Source organism: Pithys albifrons, chromosome 14, assembly GCF_047495875.1.
Source record: "Pithys albifrons albifrons isolate INPA30051 chromosome 14, PitAlb_v1, whole genome shotgun sequence".
Taxonomy (NCBI): domain Eukaryota; kingdom Metazoa; phylum Chordata; class Aves; order Passeriformes; family Thamnophilidae; genus Pithys; species Pithys albifrons.
Window position 1 is genome coordinate 20202073 of NC_092471.1, and position 22596 is coordinate 20224668.

Sequence of the window (22596 nt, forward strand, 5' to 3'; positions counted from 1 at the left end):
TTCCCATACCGGGAGTCGAACCCGGGCCGCCTGGGTGAAAACCAGGAATCCTAACCGCTAGACCATATGGGAGGCGCTGTGTGCGGGGTGGCCCGCGCGACCCAAAGCGCTGTCACCCGGGACTGTGCGGCCCCGATGGGCCCCGCTCTCACTCCATACGTGCGTCTGGAACCATCGGGAACCACCAGGAACCACCGGGAATCACCGGGATCCCGCCCCCACGCCACAGAGCCCTTCGCTCTGCCAGCACTGGGCTTTGCCCTCACCCAAAATGGCGGCCGAGCCTTCAGGCGCCTCACGTGACAGGCGAGGGGCGCGCGCGGCGGCGGGCGGGGCGCGCGGTCACGTGACCGGCGTTGGCCGCGGCGCGCCGGGTCCCGTGAGCGGCGGGGGGGGGTGGGACACGCCGGGATATACACCGGGATATATCGGGATATACACCGCGATATACCGCGATACATCCGCGGCAGCGCCCCCCGGCCCGCCCCCAGCGCCGCCGCCGCCGCCCGCCCCGGGGCACACACCGGCACAGCCGGCCCCGAGCCCGCCCGACCCACCGGGGGTCGCACCGGCACAGCCCGCCCAGCGCCGCCGCAGGTACCGGCCCGGCACGGCACGGCACGGCACGGCCCGGCACGACACGGCACGGCCCGGCCCGGCACGGCACGGGGGCAGAGGCCGCTGCGGGGCTGCGGGCGGGGAGCGCGGCCGGGGCTGCCCCGGGGGCCGCGGGGCGGGGAACGGGGAGGGAAGGGGCGTCCTGGGGGAATGGGACATCCAGGGGGGATCTGGGGATATCCAGGGGGGAATGGGACATCCAGGGGGGTTCTGGGGACATCCAGGGGGGGGAAATGGGACATCCAGGGGGGGGAATGGGACATCCAGGGGGGGGAATGGGACATCCAGGGGGGGGGAATGGGACATTCAGGGGGGAATGGGAAATCCAGGGGGGAATGGGCATCCAGGGGGTATCTGGGGACATCCAGGGGGGAATGGGACATCCAGGGGGGAAGGGACATCCAGGGGGGAAGGGACATCCAGGGGGGAAGGGACATTCAGGGGGGAATGGGACATCCAGGGGGGAATGGGACATTCAGGGGGGAATGGGAAATCCAGGGGGGATCTGGGGACATCCAGGGGGGATCTGGGGACATCCAGGGGGGATCTGGGGACATCCAGGGGGGATCTGGGGACATCCAGGGGGGAATGGGACATCTCGGGGGGAAGGGACATCCAGGGGGGAAGGGACATCCAGGGGGGAATGGGACATCCAGGGGGGAATGGGACATCCAGGGGGGAATGGGAAATCCAGGGGGGAATGGGACATCCAGGGGGGAATGGGACATCTTGGGGGAAGGGACATCCAGGGGGGATCTGGGGAAAAGGGCTCTGGGACATCCTGGGGGAAAAAGGAAGGGCCATCCAGGGAGGAAGGGGCATCCCGAGGGGGACCTGGGGGAAGGGTCTCTGGGGCATCCCAGGGAAGGGGCATTCCAGGGAAAGCGGCTGCGGGTACATCCCGGGGGGGGAGGGACTGTGGAACATCCCAGGGGAAAGGGGGTGGAGGCATCCCGTGGTGCGAGGCCATCCCGGGGGAAGGGAAGGGGTATCCCAGGGAAGGGGCTGCGGGAACATCCCGGGGGAAGGGGCTGCGGGAGCATCCCGGGGGAAGGGGCTGCGGGAAGGGGCTGCGGGAGCATCCCGGGGGAAGGGGCTGCGGGAGCATCCCGGGGGAAGGGGCTGCGGGAACATCCCGGGGGAAGGGGCTGCGGGAGCATCCCGGGGGAAGGGGCTGCGGGAAGGGGCTGCGGGAGCATCCCGGGGGAAGGGGCTGCGGGAGCATCCCGGGGAAGGGGCTGCGGGAGCATCCCGGGGGAAGGGGCTGCGGGAGCATCCCGGGGGAAGGGGCTGCGGGAGCATCCCGGGGGAAGGGGCTGCGGGAGCATCCCGGGGGAAGGGGCTGCGGGAGCATCCCGGGGGAAGGGGCTGCGGGAGCATCCCGGGGGAAGGGGCTGCGGGAGCATCCCGGGGGAAGGGGCTGCGGGAGCATCCCGGGGGAAGGGGCTGCGGGGCTTGGGGTCGCCGGAGGTTTCCCGGCCGCGGGAGTTCCCCGTGGCAGCGGGAGGGCGAGGCTGTGTCGGTAATTCCCGGGGCTGCCGGGGGTGGGATCGGGATGGGCGGGAGGATCCAAGGAACGCAGCGGTCCAAGGTGGGCTTCTCTCGGCAGGTGTGTGATGCCAAGCACAGCCATGAAGAAAAAGGTAAGGACTGCGAGAGGGATCCTCTGCTGTTGGGTTTCCCTTCCCCATCCACATCCACGAATGTCACTGTCCTCGGTGGGATGTGGGGCTCAGGTGCCTGGGAAGGCTTTTGGAATCATCCTCAATGCTTTAAGTGCCGGGCAATAAAACTGGGTTTGTTCCCGGGGTGGGCTGATTGCAGAGCCATCCTCCAGAACTGCCGGGCAACTGTTTGTGGGGGGTGTTGCAAAACCCTCTGCAAACCTCGTGCTCGCAGCGTGGGGGAAGAGGATCTGCCCCAAACCACTCCCTTGGGGCTTCCAAGAGGGCCCTTCCAAGGGGAGACCCTTCGGAGTGTCACAGGAGCTCAGGGGGAGCCCATAATTTGCTCAGAGCTCCAGAGAGGATGGAATTTAACACGTGGAGCAGGAGCAGCTCCTCTGGGGATGGCAGGGGTGGGTGTGCTCCACCAGCACTGCATCCAACGCTGTTAAAGCAGCTCTGAAGGGAATATGTGGCTGCTTTTCCATGGTGTGCTGGGATTGGCTTTCCTGCCTGTGGTTGAGCCCCTTGCAAGGCCTCTGCAGCCCAAAACTCGGGATTTGGGTTTGCTGGGGGCTGGCTGGGGCTGTGCCTTGGAGCTGGTGAGTTCCTGCCTGTGGGGTTTGTGCTGGAGCTGTGAAATCAGAGCTGTGGCTGTGCCATCTTCCCTGGCATGGGCATTCTGGGCTGGGCTGGCCTGGGCAGCCTCCCTGGTTCCCAAATCCTGCAGGCCTGTGCTCAGGTCCCTTGGCCAGGGCTCTGCTGGCCTGTGAGGAGCTGCAGTCACGCTCAGGGGTGGCTGGAGAAAGCAGGAGGGTGGGATTCTGCCAAGGGTTTCCCCCCAAGGCTGTGGCAGCTCCTGAGCTGTCACACAGGGAGGGTGGGAGGGGAGCAAGTGCCCTCCTGGCCAATTCCCTGCCCTGGTGCTGGCCCTGCTCTCCTTAGGCCTCTCCTTGATGGGAGACTTTCAGAGCTGTTGCCAAAGGCTGCATTTGGCATTGGAGCTGGAACTTGTTTAACAGCTGGGGTTTGTGAGCAAGTCTGTGTTGGCTGCCACTGTTGGTTTGGGTTTTTTTTAATTTTTACTTCTAGATCACAATGTAAAGTCTTGCCTTGTGTGACTCTCTCCCCTCATCCCCCCTCCCCAACCCCCAGCATCCCCTCATTTTTGGGACTTCTCCTTTGGCCTGGTGTCTGCAGGCAGGAATCTGGAGTCAAGTGTCTGCCCACACTGGGGCACTTGCCCTGGGCTATTCCACCTGCTTTTAACTTCTTTTTCTTCTGATCTTTTGACACCTGAAACTTGACTTGTCACTGGCATTTCACTTCTGTTGGGCAAGAGAAAACAAGTCATGTTACAAGAAAGAGAAGAGCAGGATTAGATGAACTTTAAGGTCCCTTCCACCCCAAACCATCCTGGGATGAGGATGGGGGGCAATGCCAGTGGAGTGAGGGATTGATTCCAGTCTGGTCCTAAAGGCTTCAGGCAAAGCTGTTCCTCTGTCCTGGCAAAGTCCTTTGCTGTCCTCAAAGCCATCAGACCTCCCCTGGGAGTGGGGAAGGCACCTCCTGCTCTTCCCAAGTGCTGGTTGTAAGTCCTGTGTTGGGAAAAAGTGTTAATTCTGAGCACAGTTCCGTGCCCATGGGAGCTGAGGGTGTCCATGTGCTGCTTGCCAGGCCTGGTGCCCCTCTCGGTGTCCTGGTGCCATCCCAGCTGCTGAGTTTTGGTGGCCCTGGCAATAAGGTGTCAACCCAAGGGAGCTGTGAAGGACTTAGTGCTGTTTCATACCTCATTCTTTCTGCTTTTCTTTTCCTTCCCAGGTGCTGCTGATGGGTAAAAGTGGGTCTGGGAAGACCAGCATGAGATCCATTATCTTTGCAAACTACATTGCCCGGGACACGCGCCGCCTGGGTGCCACCAGTAAGGCTGCTCTTGTGTGCCCTCCCAGTGCCCAAACCCCCCTCCTGGCAGGGGTGGGGCCCCTCCCCGTTCCCTGCAGCAATCCTGCCCCTCCTGTGCCTGAGGTGTGTCTGTGCTGGGCCTCCCAGCTGCCACACCTGGCTCCCAGGGCAGCCAGGGACAGGCAGGGAGCTGCACAGGCAGGAGGAGGAAGCACTGCCTTCAGTTTGCTGCTTTATTGTTTGACTTTTATCCTTAAGTTTGGTTTTTGGCTCAGGAAGCAGCCTTGGCTGCAGCTGCCCCTGTCAGTGAGGAGTGTCAGAGCCTCCTCGTGCTGATGGAGCTTTCCTGTTGCATCCAGCTGATCTCCAGTGCAGGGATCCTGCAATCCACCCGTGGTTTTGGCAGGATGATACACTGGGCTTAATTAGTACTGATGCTGTGAGTGACCCTCCCCCAAAAACAGGACTCTGAGCACGTTAGTGTAGGGTAAGATAAAAAGTAAAGGTCCTTTAATATCCCAGGCCTACAGCCCACAGGAATACAGGATGACAGGCATGTGTCCCAGTTCTTGTTTCCATGGCTTTTATAATAAGATCCCTCCAATCATTGCTTTACACATTTCTCAGTCCAGCCCCAGTCCCACCCCTGGACCAACCCCTGGAATTGGATCTGGGGTCGTCAAGACCCTCTGTCTTCATCAACTCTTCTTCCTCAGGCACACAAAGGTCTCTTGGAGCTCATCCAATTCTGGCTTTTGGGTCACTCTGACCTGTGTTTATGTTTCATTCTGTGGGCCTTCTGATATCCTTCAGCTCTACCTTGGAAAGGAGTCTAAACAAGATTAATTAACTAAAGGAATTTGAGCTCCCTGTTCTGGGACAGGGGTAGTGATAGAAAGGCATTAAACTTAAACTGTTAGAAATATTAACTTTCTAAAAATCCACAACTACTGTGTTCCTAAAATCTACAAAATGTGAAAATCAGAACAAAAACCCCTTTGGCATCAGAACCTTGTGCCTTTTCTTTTTCCCCTTCCAAAGCCACTGATCTGAAAAATCAAGAAGTGATTCCTCTGGAAAAGGGGGATAAATTGTCCAGATCTGATGCTGCTCACAGGGAGGATTTAATGTCAGGGATTGGTGTAAATTTGGCCTCTTCCTGAAGTTTCCATTCTCTGCCCTCCTGGTTTATTTTTTAAGGCTGGGTTCAGGCCTGGCAGAGTTTGATGCAATTAGTACCATTCCTAAAATATCCCAGAGATCAGGGAACGTGTGGCTGAAGGGGAAGCACCTGCTGCACTTCCCAGGAGAGCAGTGAGGCTTGAATTCCTCTGGGAACTGCACACAGCAGGATTTAGGTGGGATTTTACAACCTGGGGGCTGTCTTGCCATCCCTGGAAGTGTCCAAGGGCAGACTGGATGGTGTTTGGGCTGAGATGGCTTTGATGACCCCTCCAACCCAAACCATTCCATGATTCCCTGGTGATTCCTGTGATGTTTGGCTGCCTGAGGAGCCAGCTCTAACCCAGGGGTGTGGGACAGCCTGTAAACTCCTGTTGTCTCTCTGCAGTTGATGTGGAGCACTCCCATGTGAGATTCCTGGGAAACCTGGTGTTAAACCTGTGGGACTGTGGAGGGTAGGTGCTGATTATCCCTTTCTTTTCCAACCCTTTGGGAATGGCTGTGGGCAACCAGGTGGGGATGGAACAGGGAAGATGCTGCTCCAAGGGAGGAGGAGTGTGGTGTTTGTGTGCCAAGAGAGTCCTTCACCTGGGCTACCTCCTGAGGTGCTGCTGCTTTTGGAAGTGCCCCTTGCCACTTTATTCCAAGTGGGATGTGTGCAGAGAAGGTTGCCAGTGATCCTGTGGCTCCTGGAAGCAGCTTTTTGAGGAATGCTGTCCCTCTGATGGAGCCTCAGCTGAGCTTTGCTCAGCTCCATGGGCTCATGCATCATCTGAGCTCTATTTAACCCAAGTCAGAGGAGATCCAAATCCTGGGACAACAGGATGGTTTTGGTCACATTTGAGCAGATTCTGCTGCTGTGGGTGTTCTGTATCAGTTCTTTAGAAGCCAATGTGGGTCCAGAAGCAGTGTAGCTGTGCAGGACACAAGGGAAGCTTCAGTTATGGTGGAACTGGTGGGCTGCTGCTCTTCAGGAGCTTCCAGCTTTGCTTGGGAATGCTCAGGGAGTCTGGTCACGGGGAATGCAGCTCCATGGTGGGATCTGCAGCTCCAAATTCAAGCCCTGCCTTCCTAGCAGGAGACTTTTTCACAATTAACACCTTGCTGGCCTTGCCAAGCAAGTTCTGGTTGCTCTAACAGGAGTCTCCTGGCTTTCCTCCTCAGGCAGGACACCTTCATGGAGAACTACTTCACCAGCCAGCGGGACAACATCTTCCGCAACGTGGAGGTTCTCATCTACGTGTTCGACGTGGAGAGCAGGGAGCTGGAGAAGGACATGCACTACTACCAGTCGTGCCTGGAGGCCATTCTGCAGAACTCCCCTGATGCCAAGATCTTCTGCCTGGTGCACAAGATGGACTTGGTGCAGGAGGACCAGCGGGATTTGGTGAGATGCTGGGAGTTGCCATGGAAATGCCTCCCCGCGGAGCATCTCCTGGCACATCAAACACAGCCCTGCCAGGGCTGTTCCTCGAAGGGTTTCTCAGATGTTCAGGCTTCTCAGAGCCCTCTAAGCTTTTCCTGCCTGGTTTGAATGTGTCATCCTCTACTCTAGTGGAGAACAGAAGGAGTGTATTTTAGAGACAACTGCTCAAAGCCCTTCCCTTCCTAGCGCCGATTCCTGAGCTTTCAGCACACCTTGGCTCCAGAGGGGAGGTGGAACTGAGGGAATTCCAGCTCCTTAAACTCCCTGCCCACCATTTGGATGGTGGTGGTGGTGACAGGAAGGGTTGTTTTCAGTTCAGCTGCTGCTTTCACTCCAGCTCAGGCTCTGTTCTAAAGCATCACCAGAAAATAGGAGGTGGAACTTTCCCACTTAACCAGGAGGTGGTTTCTGTTGGTTGATCCTGCTCTTGTGTTTGCTCTGCCTGCCCAGAGATCAACCTTTCACAGATGTTTGGTGGTTTCTGCTCAGTTTGTGGCTTTTGAAAGGTCACAGGGAGAGGGGAAGATGTTGAGTTCTTACAAACCTTCCTTTTTCTGCTGGGACAGCTCCTGATACCCCAAGGGAACTGAGCTGTGTGGCTTTGAGCACATCCTCAGCTGCTTGGCCACTTCCTGCCCTGCAGCAAGTTTGGAGACCACTTTAGGCTGCTGGCTTTGGTCAGAAATAAGAGGTTTTTTAAACTTTGTACCAATTCCCAGTGAGTTTTGCCTTGGCAGCTGCAAAGGGAACATGCAGGTCCTGTGGCTGAAACCAGACCTGAGCTCCCTGCACAGACAGACCTTCCAGCTCGGATCCCTTGTCCTTCCTGGGGGCAGAGATCTTCCAGAGATCTTCCTCTTCCCGTTCTGGTGCTGCCCTGAAACAGCTCAGAGCTCCTTCAGAGGGCTCAAGGAGCTTTTCCTCACTTCCCTCCAGACTGAGGGAGGAGTCTAAGCTATTCTTGCTGCAGTCCTGGCCATGTTTGTGGTGGGACTGCTGGACAAACACTGGTTTAAAGAGAGCTGCAGACTCAGGGAGGGCCCCGAAGGAGGGGGTGGGCAAAGAGGGGCCTCACCACCCATCAAGAGCTGTTTTAAGGTATCTGCTGCTCACAGCAATGTGCATGTCCTGGGCTAAATCACTATTTTTGTAAATCTTAGGGAAGCCTGTGGTGTGCAGGACCCACATGGTGTTGGCCCAGCATTCCATGGGGCTTGGATCACGCTCTGTCCTGTTCCCACAAGGCCCAGGGGGAGGTGGTGGCTGTGAGTTCCCCTTGCTGGCTCTGGGAGTTCCAGAGGGGCCTGGCTGGGCTTTGCTCTTCCCCTGCTCCCCTCTTTGTGCAGCCAGAAGTGTTGAGGGCAGAGTGTGGTGTGAGCAGGGAGGTCTCTCCGAGCACCTGCCTCGGAGCTGCTCCTCTCAGCACCCTCACCTGCCTCCCTCCTGTGCTGCTCTCAGTGATGGAGCTTTTTGCCAGGGATTTGTCACGATTTAGGTCCTCAGAGACCCTCCAGAGTGTCCACTTCACTCCCACTCCACAACATCTGCAGTTGTTTTGACTTTGGCTCCCAGGGAAGTTTTGGACTCCTGTCTCAAGGATGGGGCTTGGAGCAGCTTGGGCTGGTGGGAGGTGTCCCTGCCCATGGCAGGGGGTGGAATGAGATGGTCTTTAAGGTCCCTTCAACCCAAACCAGTCTGGGATTCTATAGCCATTCATCCATGGTCTGTGGGTGGTTTCTCCCAGCCTGTCCTGCACAGATGCTCTGCCCTTGTCCCTTCTCCAGAGCTGTAGGTGCCACAGATCCACCTGGAACCCCCCTGTAATTCCATGCAGGAAGCTCAGCAGAGGCACAAACACCCCCACTCAGCTGCTGCTCTGTCTTTTCACTCCCCAGATTTTCAAGGAGCGTGAGGAGGACCTGAAACGCCTCTCCAGGCCCTTGGAATGTGTTTGTTTTAGAACCTCCATCTGGGATGAAACCCTCTACAAGGTTTGTGCAGCTCCCTCTCCATGTTTCCCTTCCCACCAGGAGAGGCAGTGCTGGCTGCTGCTGCTGGGGCAGTGCCTGGCTCTGCTCAGTTCTGCAGGTTGGAAATGCTATCAGGGCATCCTGGGCTTAACTAATTAATTTTAAAGAGTCAGAAGTGTTTGGAAAATCTCAGGTGCTTGGCAAAAGGTATCCCAAACACCATGTGGGTCCTGGGGAGGTGTCTGGGCACACACCTGGGGCAGCAGGTGGGCAGAGGGGAGGCTGAGCTGGGACAACCTGAGCCTGGATGAGGACAGATGTTGATCCCAATATCCCCAATCCCTCCTGGGCTTGTTCCTGACCCCCTGGGATAGGGTGGAGCTTTCTGTTTGGATCAGGGATGAGCTGCCAAGTGTCCATCTGCGATGTGACCTTCCTCAAGATTAAAACATCTCTGGAAACCTGAGCAGGGAGAAAGGCAGAAGGGTTGCTAACTGAAAAATAGGATTATTTAAGCCTATTTAGTAACAATTAGTAAGATTTAGTAGTTTCTGTGACTGATGTGGAGAAGAACTTCACCTTGTGAAGGGTCTCCTCAGGTCTGGGTTTCCTCTGTCCATGTCCCCTGGAGGTACTTGGCCATGGGGGTGGAGAAGCTTCTCAGTCTTGCCCAGGCTGCCAACCCCCAGAACTGCCAATAATCCCTCTCTGAGCACCCAGGGAGGCAGAGAAGTTGCTGCTGAGCCCTCATGCTGTGTCTGTGCTGCCAGGCCTGGTCCAGCATCGTGTACCAGCTGATCCCCAACGTGCAGCAGCTGGAGATGAACCTGAGGAACTTTGCTCAGATCATTGAGGCAGATGAAGTGCTGCTGTTTGAGAGGGCCACGTTCCTGGTGAGTCACTGCCCTGCCCTCCCCTTGGGCCCCTCTGCCCAGCCTGGGAGGAATTCCTGGAGGGATCATCCCCCTCCCTGGGAGGGTGGGCAGGCCCTGGCACAGGTGCCCAGAGAAGCTGTGGCTGCCCCATCCCTGGGAGTGTCCCAGGCCAGGCTGGACAGGGCTTGGAGCACCCTGGGCTGGTGGGAGGTGTCCCTGCCCAGGGCAGGGGGTGGATGAATTGAACTTTAAGGTCTCTTCCCACCCAACCCAGTCTGGAATTCCTTGGAAGTGCAGAATGCATTGGTCCAGCCCTTGGGATGCTGAAAGCAGCTGATATGACACTGTGGCTCATGAGACCTTCCCAAAATTCCCCCTTCCAGCAGCTGAGCTGAGGGTTTGATTGGTGTTTCCCTTTTCCAGGATGTTTCATATCCCCATTCTGGTGTTGGCCACAGGACTTCTTTGAGAATTCCTTTCTGCACAGGACAGGAACCTTGTTTAGCTTGAAAAATGAACATTTTCAGTTCCTCCTGCTGTGACATTTTAACTGGACTTGGTTTCTTTTGGGTTTTGATGCAAACCCAGAGTATGGATAGTGAAGGATCACGAGTCATTGGCTTGCAGTGGTTTTCCAGGTGCTCCCAATCCCTGTCTTTGCCAGGGGAAAGGTCCTGGTTAAAACCACCTTTGCTGCTTGGCCATCCATGCTCTTGGATTATGGGGTGGACTCTTCACACTTTGCCCCAAAACTCTCACTGAGCTGAAGGGATGAGTTTGAATTGTTTGGAGTGTTTTCCTTGATGGTGATTTGGAAATGATGGAGGGAATGTGGGAAAGGAGCCCAAACTTTTCCCCCTTCTTCAACTATCAGAAGCAAACACCTGCCATGTCTGGCAAGTTCTGCTTTTTGACCTCTTGTAGATAATGAGCAGTTCCACCTTGGGGGTGTGTAACAGTGTGATTGTGATTGTTGGAAGCACAATTTTAACTGACAAAGAATAATCTTTGCTACAAGAATTCCAGGCTTATTTTCAGTGTAATGGTGACTTTTTAAAAGGCTTCTCTCCTTTTTTTATATATATTTATTTAAATATCCACAGGACTTTTTTTCTCCTGAAGTGAAATCTTACTCTGAAAACCTTATTCTGAAATCGTGTTCAAATCATAGTTAAAAAAAAACTCATCTGGGATGTTTAGGAAGGAACTTCACCCTGTGAATGCAACCCTTGAATGGGCTCAACCTGTCCTTGTGTGAATAATTGGGCAGGTTTAAACAGTGATTCTTTTGAGGTGCTTAAGTGAAAAAAAAAAGGAAAAGAAAAACTTAAAACCTCCCTTAATTCTCATAAATGTGACTCCATAGGTAGAGCAGAGTTTGACCTCCTGGAAGGGCCAGTAAGAGTTGATTTTGTGATTCTGAAGAGCTTCAAGCACATGGCTTAAGGTTTTTTAAATATCCCTTTGTGATTTGCTGTGGGAATGGAGGTGATGCAGCTCCTCGTGCCCTTCCCTCCTGCAGGAGTTGCAGTTCCTGGCCTGTTCCTGACGAGGCTGAGCAGGGAAGGGCTGTAGGACACACCAGCTTGTGGAAAGGTCTGGGCAGAGCTCACACTGCAAGGATTCCTAAAAGGCTTTAGATCCCCTGGGTGTTTGGATCCAGGCACTCAGGTCTGCAGCTGCTGCTGGATCTGTGTGGGAGGAAGAGGAGGGCAGTGCTCTGGGTGAGACTGGATGAGAGTCCACCAGTGTGGCTGGACTGGTGGAGAGGAAGCTCCTGAGGAAAACAGCTGCCTTTGCTGAGGGAGGAGCAGCTTGGTGGGGCTCTGGGAGCACTGTGTGTCCATCCTGCCTCTGCAGGGTGGGCTCTGTCTCAGGGTCAGCCCTGGAGAACCCAGAGCACCACAGACTCAGGAGGGAAAAGCCATCCCAGCACTGGGCAGGTGTCCTTTCCCATTCCTGAGGTGATGGGCTTGCATTTTTTCCCCTCCTTGCACATCTTTGGCTTTGAATCACTGCTGATTGGAGTGTCCAGACCTCAGGTGGACAGAAGTGGCTTTTGCATCTTTATGTACTTTGTGTGTGTTGAAGGCTCCCTGGTGATTGTGTTGCTGAGTCCTGTTTCTCCATGAAAACACCACAAGAATTGTTGCAATTAGTTCCCAAGTTCCCACCAGCCAGAGGCAAAGGGGAAATCAAAGGGGATCCCTGCCCTGGGCAGCTCCCACTCCCACCTGTGCTGGAACCTCTGACTGGCTCTGTCCCCTCTCCAGGTCATTTCTCACTATCAATGCAAAGAGCAGAGGGACGTCCACAGGTTTGAGAAGATCAGCAACATCATCAAACAATTCAAGCTGAGCTGCAGGTGAGCTGATGGGCTCAGGAGGTGGGGAGACACCTCAGCAGGTGTTTTGGCTGTGTGGGGCTCTCCAGTGAACCCCAGTCCTGTGGCTCCTCAGCAGGAATTGCACTGTGCTTGAACTCAGCTCAGGGGAGTGGGAAGTGTTGGTTTTTAACTCCCTCCTTTGCTGATGGTTCAGGAGGTTTGTTCTGAAACAGCTGTTCCCTTCTAGGCCTCATTTTCCTGGGCAAGGGAGGAAAGTTCCAGGACTGAAGTGAGCAATCAGAGACAGTGTTTGCAGTGTCAGGGGGAGAGCTCTGCTCCAGCCCTGCCCTGGCTGGGCAGGAAGAGGCTTCCAGGCACTATTGATCCATATTTTGAATGGAAAAGTGTACAGCTTTGGGGCAGCCTGGCTTTGAACAGCCTCCAGACTCCACAGTCTGCTTGTACTGGAAGGGTGTGGAGCCTGGGTGGGAAGTGGCTTCGTGGTTTCAGATGTTCCAGATGTCTCCAGATGTTCCAGTTTTATCCTTGTTTCTGCTGGGTCATCCAGAGTGTCCCTGTGAGTGGCATCTGTGGGGAGCAGGCTCTGTCAGGGGGGTTGTGTGTCCAGAGTTCCCTTCACTGTTCAGTGCACAGATCAGTTCATACAGTTCTCACTCAGCCCAAAGCTGAAGAGTTGTGTCTTTAAAAACCAAACCCAGCCAACCAGCCCTGCTGTGGTCACACCTGGTGTTTCCTGCCAAGTGGGAATCAAACTCCTCTGTGTTCCCAACAGCTCAAATAAGGGCTGTTGGCCACGTGGGCACTGAGGCTGTTGGAGCAGTGGTGCAGGAATAGTTCATTTACTCTTTTTTCCCCTTTATTTCTGTTTTCTCAGTAAGCTGGCAGCCTCTTTCCAGAGCATGGAGGTCAGGAACTCAAACTTTGCTGCTTTCATTGACATCTTTACATCCAACACATACGTGATGGTGGTTATGTCAGACCCTTCCATACGTAAGTCAAGATAAACCTGGTTAGAACAGAAAAAAAAACCCCAACAAGCTGAAATGAGTCCAGTTTGAGCTGTGTTTCTCTTGGAAAATGAGATTTAATTACAAAGCTCATAATGAAGAGATGGAGGGGGACTGAGTGACCGGCAGGGTGGGGAATGGGTGGGCAGTGCCTGACTCTGCAGAGGTGGGACGTGCTGGGACAGCTGAGCTGTTGCTGTCACAGGGAGGATCCTTGGCTGGGAGAGGAACCACCAGAACAGATGCAACCTCCTTGAGCAGGTCATGCCCAATAACCTATTTTGGGCCATTCTGGGCTGGCAGCCCTGGTGTTTTTTGGAGAGGAAGCAGAGATGGATCATGCTGGAGTGTTGCTCTGGCTGCCTGAGCTGTCTCTTGGTGGACAGGACTCTAATTATAGCAGCATCTGTTTATCCTAAAGCAGAAGCTGCAGCAGTGCCAGCCCAGGCCCCAGGGGACCAGTTAACTGTTTCCACAGCTCCACTTGGAGCTCCTGGTGGGATCTGAGGTGCTCCAGAGACACTGCCCAGGACACCTCGTTGCCCTTTAGTTTGTTACTGAAATAGGGAAAACTGTGTGGCTGAGACACCAGCTGGGACATTGCTGTGCTGGGAGCAGCAGGTGGGCCCCTGGGCTGGCTTGGGCAGCTCTCCCTGGGGCTGCAGTTCACTGGGCTCTTCCTCATGATGTTCAGGGGGCAGCAAACAGCCCAGATCAGCCCACATTAAATTCAGCCCAGATCAGCCCACATTAAATTCAGCCCAGGCCTTCCTTCATTAAATTCTGCCCAGACCCTTCCACATTAAATTTTGCCCAAATCTTCCCACACTGAATTGTCCCCAGACCTTCCCAATTAAATTCAGCCCAGACCAACCCAACATTGTTTTGTGCAGACCCTCCCACATTAAATTCAGCCCAGACCCTCCCACATTAAATTCTGCCCAGACCTTCCCAGTTAAATTCTGCCCAGACCTTCCCAGTTAAATTCTGCCCAGACCCTTCCACATTAAATTTCCAGACCTTCCCAATTAAATTCAGCCCAATTAAATTCAGTCCATATCAACCCAACATTGTTTTGTGCAGACCCTCCCACATTAAGTTTTGCCCCAGACCCTCCCACATTAAATTCAGCCCAGACCTTCCCAGTTAAATTCTGTCCATACCATTACACATTTAATTTTGTCCAAACCCTCTCACATTAAATTCAGCCCAGACCATCCCAATTAAATTCAGCCCAGACCAACCCAACACACAGTTTTGTGCAGACCCTCCCACAGTAAATTTTCCCCAGACTGTCCCATACTGAATTCAGCCCAGACCTTCCCACTCTGACTCGTGCCCAGACTCTCCCACATTAAATTCTGCCCAAATCATCCCAATTAAATTTTGTCCAGGCCTTCCTACATTAAAACTTGCCCAGACCCTCTTACATGAAATTGTCCCCAGACCTTCCCAATTAAATTCAGCCCAGACCAACCCAACATTGTTTTGTGCAGACCCTCCCACATTAAATTCAGCCCAGACCCTCCCACATTAAATGGTGCCCAAACCCTCCCAGTTAAATTCAGCCCAGACCCTCCCACATTAAATGGTGCCCAGACCTTCCCAGTTAAATTCTGCCCAGACCCCTCCACATTAAATTTTGCCCAAACCCTCCCACGCTGAATTGTCCCCAGACCTTCCCAATTAAATTCAGCCCAATTAAATTCAGTCCATATCAACCCAACATTGTTTTGTGCAGACCCTCCCACATTGTTTTGCCCCAGACCCTCCCACATTAAGTGGTGCCCATCCCATCCCACACTGAATTGTGCCCAGACCCTCCCACATTAAATGGTGCCCAGCCCATCCCACATTAAATGGTGCCCAGCCCCTCCCACATTAAATGGTGCCCATCCCATCCCACATTAAATGGTGCCCATCCCATCCCACATTAAATGGTGCCCAGACCCTCCTGCATTAAATGGTGCCCATCCCATCCCACACTGAATTGTGCCCAGACCCTCCTGCATTAAATGGTGCCCAGCCCATCCCACACTGAATGGTGCCCAGACCCTCCTGCATTAAATGGTGCCCAGCCCATCCCACACTGAATGGTGCCCAGACCCTCCTGCATTAAATGGTGCCCAGCCCATCCCACACTGAATGGTGCCCATCCCACATTAAATGGTGCCCAGACCCTCCTGCATTAAATGGTGCCCAGCCCATCCCACACTGAATGGTGCCCATCCCACATTAAATGGTGCCCAGACCCTCCTGCATTAAATGGTACCCAGCCCATCCCACACTGAATGGTGCCCAGACCCTCCTGCATTAAATGGTGCCCAGCCCATCCCACATTAAATGGTGCCCAGACCCTCCCACATTAAATGGTGCCCAGCCCATCCCACATTAAATGGTGCCCAGACCCTCCCACATTAAATGGTGCCCAGCCCATCCCACACAGAATGGTGCCCAGACCCTCCCACATGAAATGGTGCCCAGCCCATCCCACACAGAATGGTGCCCAGACCCTCCCACATGAAATGGTGCCCATCCCATCCCACATTAAATGGTGCCCAGACCCTCCCACATGAAATGGTGCCCAGACTCTCCCACATGAAATGGTGCCCAGACTCTCCCACATGAAATGGTGCCCAGACCCCCCCACATGAAATGGTGCCCAGCCCATCCCACGCTGCCTCGTGCCCAGCCTGGGAGCAGCAGGATGGACTGAGAGCCCTGGGGCCGTGGTCAGTGCCCTCCTTTTAACTCCTCCTTCTCTGCCCTGTCCCTTTTCCGTGCCAGCTTCCGCGGCCACGCTGATCAACATCCGCAACGCCAGGAAACACTTTGAGAAGCTGGAGAGGGTGGATGGCCCAAAGCACAGCCTGCTCATGCGCTGATCCAGGGCTCTGGGGGCACAACAAATGCGTTGGGACTACTTCTTTTGAGGAGAATCTAACACTGTTGATGTCTTTGTTGGGCTTTGAGATGAGTGTGCTGCTTTGTTTTCTCTCCTGGTCACGTCGGACACTAGAGGCTCAGAGGATGTCTGGGCACACTGTGGACCTTCAGAGACTTCCCTGGCACCTGTGGGGTTGGGAAGGAGGCAGGGCAGGTTCCCAGGTTGGATGTTTTGCTGCCAGGTGGTGATTTAAGTCACAGGGATTGGGGGTATTTACTGTTTTCTTGGTTGGTTGCTAGAATAAGTTTATAAATTTCTCCTTGTCTTCAGTCATGAAAATAAATTTTTGCTACCAGGGATTTCAGATCCTACAGCTTTGCAAAGTGGGTTTGCTTTCTTCCAAAATCTGGGAAAGCAGATGTGTGGGAGCTGCATTTCTCCTGTCATGTTTCTGGGGTGGTTTGACTGGAAGCCATCCCAGAGTTGCCTTGGTGTGCTGGGTGGGAGCTGATGCTTGGCAGCATCTCTCTCCCTTTTTTCTCTCCTGCTGCATCAAATTACTGTATAAAAAGGGTGTGGTGACTCCAAGCCTGGCTCTGCCCCTGTGTCCCTGCCCACACACCCACTGGGAGGGGAAAAATCCAACTGGGCGAGTCTGTTGGGTGAGAATGAGGAGCCAAAGGGCATGTTGGGCTGGAGAATGGAGAGGGCTCCACACAACCCCTCCCATCCCTTCTCCATCTCCATGGAATTAACACCCGTGTCTCACACCACCCACCCAGCAGCTGCTCAGGCTGGGGGAGGCTTCAATGGGAATCATCCCTGTGGGAGAGGAGCTGTTACCAGGCCTGGAGCTGCTGGAGAACTTGTGAATGGGCTGGAGATGGAGGGGTTGTCCTTGGCTGTGGGAATGCCTGGAGTGGGAACGGCGGGTCTGGGTGGAGCAAACTGCAGTTCCCCCCACGGCTGGGACCAGTCTGGGAATGTCATGGATTCCCACACCCCAACCCTGGAGCAGGAACGTGGGGAACTGCCGATCCATGTGCTGGAGCCTCAGGAATGTCACCTCCAAGGGGTGACCTGGAAGGGCTCTGCAGCTTCAGGAGGGAAGGTGGCTTATGGCTGAAATTCTGGGCACACTGAGGCACCTTCTGCTGGGAGCAGGTGATCCCAGGACATTATCCCACAGAGCCAGGGGAAGGACAGTGGGAATGCTGCCTCATTTCCTTGGAGATGAGGAATTGCTGTTGGGCTTCCTTAGGGGATAAACTTCACATGGAAATGGGATAATGTTAAAGGGTGGAGGAGCAAAAAGGCTGTGAGGGAGGGGTGGTCCTGGAGCTGCTCAGGACCCACACCCCGTGTGCAGATGCCCAGCCTGGAGACCCCCAGGGACAGGGATCCAGTGTTGGGGCTAAAGTTCTGCTCTTCTCTGGCTGCAAATCTCACAGGGATTCTGGGAATCAACCTTGTCCTTTTGCTCTGGCAGAGGTGCTGCTGCTGCTGCTCTGTGAGCAAACACAGGTGCCTTTATTTGGAGATGCTCCAACAGCACCATGTTGGTTTGTTTGTCTGTCCCCAAAGCCGAGCAGGGAGGTTTGGGGGGATCAGCTCAGCACCCTCATCCCACTTCTGGAAAGCTCTTCCTCCTTTCTCTGACAGCTCTTGCTATCAGAAAAACCAAGCTGGTGCTGCTCCAGATGTTCCTCACACAAACATACAGTCCCAAAGAGCCAGCCCTCGATGAGGTGGCACCAGTCCATCCTTTTCCATCAGCATTTGACCTTGGAACTAGTAGGAACTTGATGCCACCTGTCACTGAGATCCTGAATAAATCCCCCCCTTGGCCCTGCTGCTCTGCTCTCAGGGCTGCTGTGGGGCCCAGGGTGAGTTCCTGGGGCTGGGCAGGTTGGGGGCCCTGTGTTTGTCTTGGATTTGCTCCCAGGTTTCCTGGCCATTCCCTGCCTGCATCGGATGGATCGTGGATGGCTCCAGTAGGGTGGGCTTTGGGGTGAGCAGTGGGGAGCTCTGTTAGGGTCAGCTTGGCTCCTGGGACTCTCCCTAAAGGTATTCCCTGCTTGTTTCACCTCCCTTCCAGGAGCTGAGAGTTGGCTGGGTGGGATGGACACAGGTCTGTGGTGCCCACCAGCTGCCAGGCCCTGCTCTCCAGCTGGGATCCAACACCTCCTGTGGAGGACATGGATTCTGCAGGGTGATGCCACATTCCCTGGCAACAGCCTTGCTCTGCTTAACTGTGGCTTGTAGGCACCTTGTGAGGAGCATCCACACCATCCCCAGGGGCCTGGAGTTCACATGATCCAAAATCTCCAGGTCCAAGTTCTTGTGTGACTTTCTGCCCAAGGAGGATCTTTGCCATGAGTGAGATTGGGAGGATTTTGGATGGTTAACCCTGCATGGGGCTGGATCTCACACAGTTGCAGCCTGGCCCCATCTCCATGTCCATTGTCCTGCTCCAGGCAGGTCCAGGTGGAAGGCTGAGGGCCTGGCCTTGCTGAGAAGAGCCTCTCCAAAGATGGGTTTCCAATCCAAGAGGCTGTTCCATTGTGTCATCACCCTCATGATTTTAAAATTATGGATAAAAGTCCACATATTGGAACTTCCCATGTTGCCTTTTGTCCTGACACCACCATCTCCATGCCTGGCTCTTTCCTGGTGCTTCCTGGTGAGCACTCCCAAGCTGCCCCAGCACCTCCTGGATGTGCTCCAGTAGCTCCATACCTGCTTTTGATGTGCTAAGGAGCCCCAAACTGGGCACAAGGTGGTCTCAAAGTGCCGTAGGGAGAGGAACAGTCTCCTCTTTCCTCACCAGTGATCCTGGGGATTCCTGATGTTCATCCCGACCCTTTGAGCCCCAAGAGTCCCTACAGTTTTCCATCTTATTATCCATTTTCCCAGAAGATGCTGATGTTGGGGTTGCTCCAACATTCAGCATGTCAAGAACAAGATGGGGTGTGTTGAGCTGGGCTGGGAGGGGTCAAGAGCTGCCCTTGGCGGGATGAGCTGAGCCCACCTGAAGCATTTGGTCCAACCAGGGCTCCAGGAAGTGCTGGGATGGAGGGACCTTCTCCCTCAGCAGAGCTAAAGGGATTTGTGGAAACATCTGGACCTGGAGATGGGAGTGGTGGTGGATCAGGAGGCTCAGCAGGAGGGGAGAGGCAGGAGGTGCATGGCCAAGGTCCTGTGGGTTTTGTGGAATCAGGGATCACATCTGTGGTTAACCTGGAGAGGGGAGGAACTGCCCTTGGTTCCATGGCTGGATGGAGGAGGGATCTGGGTGTATTGCACATCCAGCTCCTCACCTGAACTGGCAGGAAAATGGCAAAATACCCATTTCTGGGGTGCTTTGTATTTTTGGCAGGAACAGCACCCACCTCTGCTGGAGCTGAGCTGATGTTGGTGCTGCATGAAGGACTCAAGGGCTGTTGTGGGCAATGACCTTCTTGCTCTTTCTTGACCTTCTTTGTGACCACCCTCTTCTTCCAGGTCACTCTCCTGCCCCTTGCCCTCTGCCCACCCCTGGGGTGGGTCCATGCCCTGGATCAGCCAGGGATCAGACTCGATGCTGAATCGCTGGTGCTGCTTGGACCCAACAGGCTGGAGGTGCTGGACCTTCCTCTTGAGCTTCATGTGCTGTGACAAAGCCCAAGGGACTCCTTAGAGCCCCTTCCTGGGGGGCCTGTCCCTGTCCTTCCCTCCTCTGCCAAGAGAACTCTGTGTCCCCCCAAATGTGGGGTGTCCCCAAGCCCTTCCTGCCCTGCTGCCAGAGGAGACCCCAATGCCAGGGGGACCCCCAGGAGCTGCAGGGCCCCCCAGCACAGCCCCCTGCCTGGGGTCTGCCCCTTCCTGGGGGGCCTGTCCCTGTCCTTCCCTCCTCTGCCAAGAGAACTCTGTGTCCCCCCAAATGTGGGGTGTCCCCAAGCCCTTCCTGCCCTGCTGCCAGAGGAGGCCCCAATGCCAGGGGGACCCCCAGGAGCTGCAGGGCCCCCCAGCACACCCCCCTGCCTGGGGTCTGCCCCTTCCTGTGGGGCCTGTCCGTGTCCTTCCCTCCTCTGCCAAGAGAACTCTGTGTCCCCCCAAATGTGGGGTGTCCCCAAGCCCTTCCTGCCCTGCTGCCAGAGGAGGCCCCAATGCCAGGGGGACCCCCAGGAGCTGCAGGGCCCCCCAGCACAGCCCCCCGCCTGGGGTCTGCCCCTTCCTGCCTAAATTCATCCCTAGGGATGCACTGCCAGGGAGAGCAGGAGGGGGGACATGCCCAGGGCCCCCAACTGCCAGAGAGACCCCAGGGTACTCCATGCCCTGTTCCCCCTTTTCCTTTTTTTGGGGAATGTCCCCTGGCACTGCAGCTCAGAGACATCGGGAGTGGGGAGGGTCCAGGGTTGGGGGTTCCTCCAGGGACATTTAACCACCCAACTCCTTCCCCAGAAAGCTTTTCTGGTCCCCAGAAGCCTCACTGAGGGGGGAGGTTGGCCAAGGGCAGCCCCTCCCCATGGAGGGGAGGGGAGGGTGGTCCCGTGTGACCTCAGTCTGGTGCCTCTCCCTGGGTATTTTTGGAGGAGGTTGCAGGTTTTTTGGCTCAAATGGGGTCAGCTCGGTCCTGGTTGAGCCGAAGTGGCCTGGCAGGAGTGGGGGGTCCCGGGGGTCCCTCCTCCCCCCCAGCTGAGCTCTGTCTTGGTGTGGAGGGACCGGCCCTCGAGTCACCCCCGGGGGGCACATCGGGGGGGGGTGGGGGGATGGAAGGTGTCACCAGGTCACGTGTCCCAGCCCTGGGGATGAGCTGGGTTGAGGCAAGGAGGGTCACCCTGCATTTTGGGGCGTCCTGGGGTGATTAACCCAGCCATGACCTGCCCCAGCCTGCAGCTGAGCCCTGTGGGGCACCCGGGGGGTCACCCCGGGACTGGGGTCACCCCGAGGACGGGGACATTGCACCTGGAACTGCCAGGTCACCACAGGACAAGAGGCTGGAAAACCGTCGGTGCAGGGAGTGTGGGGTGGGTGGGGGTGGGTTCCCACGTGGCAGCCCCACCCTGGGAGCTCCCCGAGACCCCCAGGAAGGGGCTGGGGGACCTCCAAACCCCCCTGAGGCTGCAGCCCCTTGGAGAGGTTCCCCCACCCTGGGCACCTCACGGCCCCCCTGCCCACACGGGTGCCCCCGGCTGGGGTGCCAAGGGGGTACCCCAGAGATTGGGGGGGGTGTTACCTGCGGGGTGGGGCAGAGATTGGGCAGGGGGTGCCAAGGGGGTACCCCAGAGATTGAGTGGGGGGGCTGGGGAGGGATTACCTGTGGGGTGGGGCAGAGATTGGGCAGGGGGTGCCAAGGGGGTACCCCAGAAATTGAGGGGGGGGGCTGGGGGGGGATTACCTGTGGGGTGGGGCAGAGATTGGGCAGGGGGTGCCAAGGGGGTACCCCAGAGATTAGGGGGGGTGTTACCTGCGGGGTGGGGCAGAGATTGGGCAGGGGGTGCCAAGGGGGTACCCCAGAGATTGGGGGCTGGGGAGGGATTACCTGCGGGGTGGGGCAGAGATTGGGCAGGGGGTGCCAAGGGGGTACCCCAGAGATTGGGGGCGGGGGTGTTACCTGCGGGGTGGGGCAGAGACTGGGCAGGGGGTGCCAAGGGGGTACCCCAGAGATTGGGGGGGGGGGTGTTACCTGCGGGGTGGGGCAGAGACTGGGCAGGGGGTGCCAAGAGGGTACCCCAGAGATTGAGTGGGGGGGCTGGGGAGGGATTACCTGTGGGGTGGGGCAGAGATTGGGCAGGGGGTGCCAAGAGGGTACCCCAGAGATTGAGTGGGGGGGCTGGGGAGGGATTACCTGTGGGGTGGGGCAGAGATTGGGCAGGGGGTGCCAAGGGGGTACCCCAGAAATTGAGTGGGGGGGCTGGGGAGGGATTACCTGTGGGGTGGGGCAGAGATTGGGCAGGGGGTGCCAAGGGGGTACCCCAGAGATTGGGGGGGGTGTTACCTGCGGGGTGGGGCAGAGGTTGGGCAGGGGGTGCCAAGGGGGTACCCCAGAAATTGAGTGGGGGGGCTGGGGAGGGATTACCTGCGGGGTGGGGCAGAGGTTGGGCAGGGCGTGCCAAGGGGGTACCCCAGAGATTGGGGGCGGGGGGGTGTTACCTGCGGGGTGGGGCAGAGGTTGGGCAGGGGGTGCCAAGGGGGTACCCCAGAGATTGGGGGGGGGGGGTGTTACCTGCGGGGTGGGGCAGAGGTTGGGCAGGGGGTGCGGGCGGGGAGGGGTGCAGGCAGGATCCCCCAACTCCCACTTTGGGAAGGGCCACATCCTGCCCTGTCCCCCCGGGGCACCCAGGGGTGCTCAGCTCCAGTATTTGGGGGTGCTCAGCGCCCCCTCTGGGATACGGGGTGCTCCCCCATCAGTCATGGCTGGGGGGCACTCATGACCCCCACAAGGGGGGTCTCTGCTCCCCCCCATCACTGGCACGAGTTCCCCCCGTCTCAGCCCCTCCAGCAGCACTCGATTCTGGGGGTGCCCTCCATGGGGGGGTGGGGGTGGGTGCAAATTGGGGTTCCCCCCCTCCGCCAGCCCCCCGTCCGTTCCCATGGCAACGCCGGATGCGCGGGGAGCCGCCCATTGGCTGCCGATGATGTCACCGCCAGGGCGGGGCCCCCCCACCCCAAAAAAAAGAGGGTGGGGGAGGGGAGCTCCGCCCCACGCGGCCCCTCCCCGCCCGTGGGGGCCCCA

General features: G+C 56.6%; 1 protein-coding gene and 1 non-coding gene across 2 annotated transcripts; one reads left to right on the plus strand and one right to left on the minus strand.

The window, feature by feature from the left end:
- On the minus strand, positions 1–72 carry TRNAE-UUC (transfer RNA glutamic acid (anticodon UUC)). Its single transcript has one exon. It is a non-coding gene; the product is annotated as a tRNA-Glu (tRNA).
- A 271-nt stretch (positions 73–343) lies between these two features.
- On the plus strand, positions 344–16249 carry LOC139678589 (ras-related GTP-binding protein A). Its single transcript, XM_071569519.1, has 10 exons — positions 344–597; positions 2228–2261; positions 4104–4203; positions 5755–5821; positions 6531–6753; positions 8688–8783; positions 9533–9655; positions 11911–12002; positions 12859–12974; positions 15779–16249. The coding sequence occupies exons 2-10, from the start codon at positions 2235–2237 to the stop codon at positions 15874–15876; spliced, it is 942 nt and encodes a 313-aa protein (XP_071425620.1). The 5' UTR covers positions 344–597; positions 2228–2234; the 3' UTR covers positions 15877–16249.
- Positions 16250–22596: the final 6347 nt, after the last annotated feature.